The sequence below is a fragment of the Chrysoperla carnea genome, chromosome 4 (genome assembly GCF_905475395.1).
Source record: "Chrysoperla carnea chromosome 4, inChrCarn1.1, whole genome shotgun sequence".
NCBI classification, from domain to species: Eukaryota; Metazoa; Arthropoda; class Insecta; order Neuroptera; family Chrysopidae; genus Chrysoperla; species Chrysoperla carnea.
Genome location: NC_058340.1, coordinates 26,259,336 through 26,268,914, shown reverse-complemented (window position 1 = coordinate 26,268,914; position 9,579 = coordinate 26,259,336). Strand labels below are relative to the sequence as shown.

At 28.1% G+C, this 9,579-nt stretch overlaps 1 protein-coding gene across 1 annotated transcript; it reads left to right on the top strand.

Moving 5' to 3' along the window:
- The first annotated feature begins 8,256 nt into the window (after positions 1-8,256).
- Positions 8,257-9,060, top strand: LOC123298978. Its single transcript, XM_044881082.1, has 2 exons — positions 8,257-8,376; positions 8,633-9,060. The coding sequence occupies exons 1-2, from the start codon at positions 8,329-8,331 to the stop codon at positions 8,990-8,992; spliced, it is 408 nt and encodes a 135-aa protein (XP_044737017.1). The 5' UTR covers positions 8,257-8,328; the 3' UTR covers positions 8,993-9,060.
- The last annotated feature ends 519 nt before the right edge of the window (positions 9,061-9,579 follow it).

The following is a 9,579-nucleotide window of genomic DNA, read 5'->3' as shown; positions in this document are numbered from 1 at the left end:
TAAGTGGTGATAAAGACAAGTAAGCCCTCAAATTTTCAAGAGATATTATTTCAAAATCGAGAAATTGTCAAAGTTACAAACACTAATTAGCAAAGCCTTTCGTACCTCGCAATACATCGGATGTAAAAGCAAGATGTAAACTTATTAGCTATACATTTGAAAAAATAATTTCGAAACGCCAAGAAGCCTCCATCTATCCCAGAAACAAAATCTTAAAATGAAGCAGTTTACCCTTCATGTTTCATCAATCACTTGAATAATCGCGTAAATATTTTTAATTCCTCAATTTTTAAAACGGATTTTTCAAGAAAATCGTGCATCTTTGCTCTTGTTTGACAATGCTTTGTCAGATTCTGTGTTTGACTTTCTGTAGTTATAAAATATTGAAGTAAAAATACTAATGCAAAAATATTTACGTGATATGACGTATTAACTTTTTTTTTCAATTTTTTATTCACGAAATGTTGGCACACTCTTTTTACTATTATTGCATAAATTCGCACTATGACTAATAATATTTTTAAGTAAAACAATTTTAATATGTGTTTCATTTATTGGCCCAATTGACTGATAAACACGCCTATGATAGCCTGCCTACCAAAAAGTAATCATGGATATTTCTAATTACTTTAATTTTTATCAATTTTTTTAACGTTTTTTTAATTTTTTATTTAATTATCTTTCTTCTGATGCCAATTTTGATTGGTTGATATTGATGTAGTAACCTTAATTCAGATAATAAAAATATGTCTGATTTGATTACCAAGTGGATGAAGGTCGATCTTATACCGTCTCTGAGATTATAAATATGGTGGAAATGGGGAGAAAATCAGGTTATGCTTACCATAAAAATGCATTGTCATTCAATTTAAATGATATTCATATGTTATGCACCCAATTTTTGTACTTTTTGAGTCAAAATTGGAGATTTAAAAAAAATTTCTCGATTTTTTACAATTTTTTTAAGGGGTAATAAGCCCTTTAAAAAATTGAGAAAATCGCAAAAAAAATTTCGGAATTTGATGAAACTCGGTGGATGGGGTAATTTTGATCCAAAAAGTATTAAAATCAGGTTCATTTAATGATTGGATGCAGAGTTCCTGAATTATAGCAATTTTTGGATCGATTTTAGTCCGTATCTTAAAAACTATTCGACCAGTCATCAAATGCACCCGATTGTTGTACTTTTTGGATCAAAATTACCTTATTTACTGAGTTTTATCGAAATTGGAGATAAAAACAATTTCTCGATTTTTTGCAATTGTTTTTAACGAGTAGCAAGGAGCTAACTTTATACGTGAATAGTCTTCGAACATTTCTTTAGATAATCTATCTCTCTAAATATATGCATACATATACGCCTTATGTACTTAGTAGTATGTTTATATAATGAAACATTGATTACTTGTTGAATTTTATTTGCATATTCATTGAAATCAAATTATTATTTTCAAAATATATATATGAAAAAGTAGTGTACCTTTATAACATAAAATCGAGAAAAAACACTTTTGTAAACTGCAGCACACAGGAGATTGTGCAAATAGTATGCAAATTGATACTGATTAACACGATTCGTTTTTAAAAGTTCAATTTAACAAATCATTTCATAATTATTTTTAATAACTATTAAAAAAGGATGTCTTTTAAAGATGTGCCAAGATTACAGATCCTATAGTAGGTTGAGTTTATAATTTAGGTTCTTCTACGTTGTGGATTTTCTTTGCAAGCAATCTATTTTCATTGATCTGTGGTCTCTACTAGTATTTCAAGACCTTTTACGGATTCAAATATTTTAAGTCAAATTCTTTGAAGCACATATATATATACAGAGCTCTTATTTAAAAGATCTTTTTTAAAAAGGCCTTTATTATACATAAAAAGTCTTTATTGTAAATATTTAAAAAGTTAATTAATATTAAATTTAAGAATTATATTTAAGTTCTAAAAAAACTATCATCTCTCTCTAAATCAGAGAATTCGATTGAAATAAGCTTGAAGGTTAAGGAGAAAGAGGTAAATATACTTGTTAAGTTTGTAAAAAATACCACCTTTTCTGTAAAATAATAACAAAAATGGATTTTCCAAAAAAAGAAGAAAATCATTAAAACAGTTTTTTACTTAAATTTTTTTTTGGGAAACACCATCCAATATTACTGAAGATTGTTGCATTAAAATTTATTGATTCTGCTATTTGAACGTGTGTTATATTCCTTCTAGAATTTTCATGGCACAATAATTCACATGAATGATCCTGGAAGAATATGGAATTTTTTATCTCTTCATAAATTTATGCCCCATTTTCAGCTTCATTCAAAAAATTCGTAAGAATAAAACTCAAACTAAAACGAAAACACGTTTTCGATTCAAATGTTTGGACAAATATTTATTTATTTTTATTTCAACCCTTAAAATTTGTACTTTAATAAAAGAAATACTTTCCTTCAGACAAAAACATAAAAAATAAATCGTATAAAAGTTATATTTGTTGTTGAATTTGTCGTTACAAACAAGACAGACACGACAACCTCGAAGACGAACGAAATGCAGGCAAAAAGAATATGAATAGATTATTACCAGACGCATGTATATACATAATAAAACGAACATTATATAAATGGTCGACGGTTTGAAGATCATAAGAAGGTATAAACATAGTCATATAATCTGTTTATAAAGTATACATTACGCCACATTTTGTTTACATTGGCTTAGAAACCGAAAGAAGGGTTTTAAATTCGACAAGAATATTTTTAATTTAAATGTGTGCAGACAAATAAATTAAATATGAGGCTTAATAATTCTTCTTTATTGTAAACTTTAAAATACTTTTGGTATATAAAAGTTGTTTTTTTTAATTATTAATTTTTTAGCAGCTATTTACGCGCGGCCGCAATGTACAGTTTGTCTAAAAATACAATGCTTTATTTCCCTAAAAACAATGCATATAATTTAAAAATATAACCCACAATGGCTTGCGATATATTTCTACTCTTATACTGTGTAGTATAATACAGTAAAAGATGTTGCAAAAATCGGCTAATAATGGAAAATAAAGAAAACGGCTCACATATTGCTATAGCCTCGTGGAATGTGTTTCTTAGGTGTCAAATATCATAAGTAACGCATGAGCTAGTGGCGTAAATGTTTCTATTTGTTAATAAACAATAAATTTTTTATTCAATGAAGCGATCAATGTTAAATATCACTTAAAAAATTATTAATTAGGCAACTTGTATGACGTAAATGTTAAGTGTTTGTCAAATAATCGAAAACTATTATACATAACGTATACGTTATTCAAGTTGCCTTTTTATTAATTTTGTAACACCAAAAACTAGAGTTAAATGCTACTACATCCAATTACACCCGTAAAATGTGTCTTAAAATTTATGAATTTCTTATAGAAAATGGAATTATACTGTGAAAAAAAAAAAAAAATCTATGAATCATCCTTTATACAGACGAAATTGTACAAACATATCTACTGCCCAATGTTTACTTATCTCTTCACAAGATACTAGTAAAATTCCATTTAGAAAATATTTTTCAAGAATATTACAAACTTTTTATTATTTACATTTTTACTTCAAAAAGTACGTAGGTTTATTATGTATATACTACCTACTGGTCTCTTTATACTATAGCTTTATGTTTAAAACAAAACCAACTTTTAATTAGCTATTTAATTAATAGCCTAGCCTTTTTACCAAACAGAGGATTTACGGTCATTCAGTCAAACAGCTAGGCAAATGATTTGGATCAATAACGTTTAATTATTTGCCTAGCTTAGTCATTTAAATTTAGTTCCACTTTCTGCCACCTGGCGCTGAAACTCACACACGGTCATTATGGCGACGGCACACAAGAATATTATTAGTGTTTCTGACACTTTGATTGCGTTTACACAAAAATTAGTATAATGAAAGAGTGTAGAGACAAAAAGTTGGAACTAAGTGTGGTATTTTTAAAAACTGGATTTCTTGGAAAGAGTTGAAGTACTCACATAGAAAATATGTTCACAAAATTTCAAAAAGTAAAATTTCTTTCAGAGACGCTGGGACAAGTCAGTCAGCTTTCGATGGTCAAGGATTCCAAAAATGTAATTTTAGGCCACCTGTGAATCGGTGTCGCAATAATCAATCTGTTTGTTTTAAAAACAAAGTTCTTTACGGATTCAAATGCTACGGAAGCTTAACTTGCGTTAACAAAAAATATTATAATTATTTACATGTATACTTTGGTATTGAGCTACGCTATTTGATCTCATGACTAACAAATAGCATGATGTTATGTTTTAAATTAATTTAAGAAACAATTTCTAAGGTCAGGTATTTCATTTCATTTCATGACTATTTTGTAAAATAGTCACCCTATGGTATGAGTATCCTAAGCACCAGTCATCCAGTTCATTAAATGTTGTGTTAGATATTGTTGGAAATCACTTAGGCCGTTAGTGGTCGGCACCGTTTAGTAAAAAGGCTAGACTGCTAGTTTAAAGACTAGTTAAAAAGTTGCCTGCAACATATATATAATGTTATGACTACTGTTACCCACTGTTAATACACGTACCCTTTTTATAAGTTTGTTTTTTAGTGTTTATTCTTATATTTGGAGTCTTTCAATGAAAAATTTTATATAAATATCGTTCCTAAATTATTCATCAATTCAAAGTTTATCTGGAACGGCAAGAATATAATTATTATTGGCCATAATATTACCCACCTATGCCTGAATCAAACCTGGCCTTTAAAGATAATTACTATTTTATATAAAAGTGTCAAAGAACTATTGCTCTTCTAAAATTATTATCAGTAATTACGCCTTTTCTTGAAAATGTCACACAACCTACGATATAAGTTCTAATATTAATCGCTAGATAGAGAAACTATCTTTAATCGTCAAATTAATTTCATACTTATTTTGAAGTTTTAATTAATCCATTTAAAAATTTTTTTATCTCTCCCAATGCTGTCATATTTTTATCATCCATTTGTATAATTTGCATATAGGAAAAGCATTGAACATATTCAGGAATATCTGAATTTAATCCAATAAAAACTGGCCGCTACTGCTTGGGCGCTACAATGTTAGACAGTCAGATACATAGTTTTAGCATGATTTAACGTTTTAAGGTTTAGCTAGATGACAGAATACAAAAATAATGAAACACCAAGATATAGCAGAATTTCATATAATTACTTTCCAACTGGTAATTCAGATGAGAAATTTTTTTTTTTAAAGACATAATTCCTGGTATGTATTTGCGTTTAGCCGTAGGTACCTATAAAGAATGTTCGATTTACATTTAGGCATATAAATATCACGAGTATGACAGAGTACATGCGTTAAGAAATGCATCTAAGTAAGAGGTATTATAGGTGTTATATGAAATTGCAATAGTGACTTGTATCGTGGTTTATCTGTGGTAGTTCATCTATTCAACTAAGAAACTCCCACTCTCCAAGCGTCTTCACCACATGTATATAATACCTCTCACTTAATTGCATTGCTTATGCCATGTCATACTCATGATATTTATATGCCTAGATGTAAATCGAACATTCTGTATACAAAGGATGCAGTTTACTTAAATACATTTACTCACGTAACTTGAATTTTGCTGTTGATGTGAATATATGTCGTTTTATCTGTCTTGATTACAAAATTAAGTAAAAATATATTCTGTAAATGAATTTTTACATTTGGTTTTGATGACGGTTGTGTCAAGAAAAATGTTTCTTATGTTTATCATTGGCCAAAAACCCTAGAATACTAATTAAAATTGTACTCCCAGATTGCCTCTATGTTACGATATTTCGATTGAATTGAGGGAGACATTTAATGCGCCACATGAAGAGAAAACTAAAATGGTGGAAATCTTCTAATGCTATCAAGCCAGATAATTTTGGTAGTTAAAAGAAATAATGATTTAAAGTAATGTAGTGTTGAAGGTTTAAAGTAATAGACAAAATAAAATAATGTTTTTCATCGTGATCACTATTAGTGCTTAAAACTAATACACGAATACACACTTTGTAGAAGCCAGTTATCCATAAAATATTACTGGATTTAAGGTTTCTACTGGGTCAAATACTTTCACAAGGTGTTCCAAGCTATAAAAAAATAAATAAATAATAGTATAAGTATAGTAATAGCTAATTTGATTAGCCTACAATTATTATTACAATTGCATTATCAATTTTATGTCAATGATTAAATTTCAATGACTAAAGGATTAAAAATAGTAGTTTTATTTTCATTTAAAGGTTAAAACTTTACATATAAATATCCAAAATTATAATTTTCTTACCACAAACATTTAGTGAACATTCAAAGGAATTCAAATGAAGTGGATTAACATTTTCGCTGTGACATTACTGGGAATCTTTTTGGTTGGTATATAAAATTACGTCATTTTATTTTCGAAAGATTTAAGTAAAAAGCATTTTTTTTTAATAATTAAAAAAATCGAAAACCCGAATGCCTTAAATTAAATTTAAAAAGAAATAAACAAGTTCAGTAGTATACTTAGAATTTAACCATTGGGGCCCCATTATTAAGAAGTTTTGAGCCTGCCTTACTTTTAATGAACTCCGACTGTTAAAGCCGCTATGTAGACTACTGGGCTTATTTATTTCTTTTCAAATTGTATTTAATGCAGTTGGGTTTTTGATGTTTTAAATTATATATTTTATTTTAGACTTTTTAGTGTCCCGGTACTAAAAAAACGTTCTTATTATACTAGAAACATTAAAACATTTATATTTGAATGATTACTTATTAAATTTAAATTTAATTTTTTTCGATGAGGAGTTTTCACAGAGAAATTAAATTTTTAATTGTTATTTCAAAAAGAATTTGTACTTTGAAAAGCACATTTTCAAGGAACAAACATATATAAACTGTTAAAGACATTAGCGCTCCTTTGCGTCGCGTAGTCGGGTAACAAATTACAATATTTCGTTTTCCATTTCAGATACTTTCATCCGGTAATGCCATACCAGCTCCGGTTCCTGGGCTTATAACTGACATAGGTAGTCTTATATTTGATAAAAATGAAGATGATGGTAAGAAAGTAGTGTTACAAGATGCGTATGAGCAAATTGTAGCCAATACAAGAAAAAGGGCAAATTGTGCTAATAATAGTCCAAATGGCGACATTGCAAGTTGTATTAAAAACTGAAACCGAACTGAAAGAGTTTTTATAATGACCTAGTTGAACTTTTTTATTTTAATTTTATCCATATTATTTAATTTATATTTATTTGTTATAAATGCTTTGAAATGTTAATTTTCTATTATATGTTGTTAATAAATAGCAATTAAGGTTGACTGGACAGCGCACTGTAATTTCACAGTTCACTATAAATTTTAATCTATTAATTAATTATTTAAATTGGGTTAACATTTAACAACGCTAGTAATCAGATTTATGTACATGTTCAATTGCTAAAAATAATAAATATTCGTCTTTTGACTCTGTTCGTCTTGGAGGACGAAAATATTCGTGAATTTTTTAAATTAAGGTGTTTACAAATAATTTGGTTAGTCTAATTTTTACGTAATTTATGAGATTTAGTTTATAAAAGTAGAAGTTTTTATATTTTAATCCATAGAAGGTGGATTTCCGCAAATGTTTGCGTTGATCAAACTTTTGCTATTCACAAAATGTTAAAACTTCTATTTTTTTAATGATTAATTATACCTTCGTAACACATCAAATTTTTAAATTTGTATCTATACACTTTCTAATAGTCCAATCACTCTTGAATAAACAATCAAAAACCAAATTACAAATTTTACAAAATATAACTACGAAATTTCCCAGTAAAATTACAATTGTATTTACTTTATTTTGTAACGCCACTTATGCCTAACTGAAGATCTATATTCAAATAAATTTCTTTGGAAAGTTCTCTCTTAGATGTCGTTACAATTGCTTCAAGTTTTATTGTGATAATCAGATTGGTAATCGTAAAGCGTTATTTGGGAAAAAATGATATATCCACTTCCCTCTTACCACTACATCCCCAATTATCCTTCTCTTGAAGAGAACGTTACCTTGCTCTCCCTCGTGCCCTCTTGTAACGACGCCTTAGATGTGTACAAAACATTTATTGCTTAGTATTCAAAATTTTTATTAGAACTAAGCTTATTTTAAATTTTATGACAATGATAAAACTTCAATACCCGAAGAATTAAAAATATCTTTATTACAATAAAGATTAAAATTTTACATACAAGTAAGTAGGTAGTCAAAATTTTGTGTTGTTATTTGAATTAAATTAGAACCAGTTTTTCATGGATGTTTTGTGAATAGCTACAATGAGGTCCTTCAACATTTTTGCCTTTATATTAATGGGAATATCCTTGGTTCGTATTCAATTCTACATGTATCTTATAAAAACTTATATTTTCATACCTTGCATACATTTTTTCAATGCAAAAAATTTCAGTATGAGTTCGTCCAACCGTTAGTATCTTAGGTAAACTCCAAATAAATGTTCATTTACATAACTGAATTTATATGGACATTATATGAGCTCAAACACTGATAATAAAATATATGCAAAGTATTTAAACACTCAAATTTTTTGTTGTTGGTTTCATAAATTATCTATAAATTTAGATAGTTTCTTACGGACATTCTGCACCCCGTTTATCACGCTATCGTGATGTGGTATGGCGTAATGATAATAAAAATAGTGGGCTTGATGAAAAAGATGAATTGAATTATGACAACGGATTTGCCAATAATTATCACGACGGGAATTATGATGATCAATATGAGAATTATGATGATCTATCAAACAATGGTTATGATGATTTAGAAGATAATGGGCAGAATGAACATGAGGAAGAACTTAATCGCGAAACTACACGAAACAATAGAAGACTATACAAATTGATTGAAGATAATGGGCCTGTTAGAGAACCTAGTTTTGAAATTCCTACAGGAAATAATGCGATACCATACGATCAAGCATGAAAAATTTAACATCAAATTAAAATTAAAACTCGAAAATTTGATTCCAATGCGATTACCTTGTACGTAAACGTGTATTTATATATTGCATGCCTGTTTTCGTAAATTCCGTTACCTGTTATTAATTTTAATAAATTTCAATAATAAATAATTTAAGAGTAATCTTTTAAATCTCTATTTTGCTTCTGCAATGCCCAAAAATTTTTTTAGAAATATCTAGTTTATTGAATTTTTTATTTTATAACAAAAATCATTAATTAACATCAAGGTTTGTTACTTTTAGAGAGTGAAACAATTCAAGTTCATCAAAGAATTATTTCGTACGTATATATTGCGTACGATAATTAACCAACTAAGCCATCAGAATTGGTAAAAAAATTAAAAAATACTAAAGGTATTTTTGGCTATTTTAGATAATAAATCCTAGAGAGGTTCAAATACGACAAATAACAATAAAATACGTTATTGATACTTAGAAAATAGGTTATGAATACATAAACATATTGAATATAATGAAACCTACTGACAATGAAATAGAATAACAGCGCGGCATACATAATAATACATTCTAACAATTCACATAGAAGATG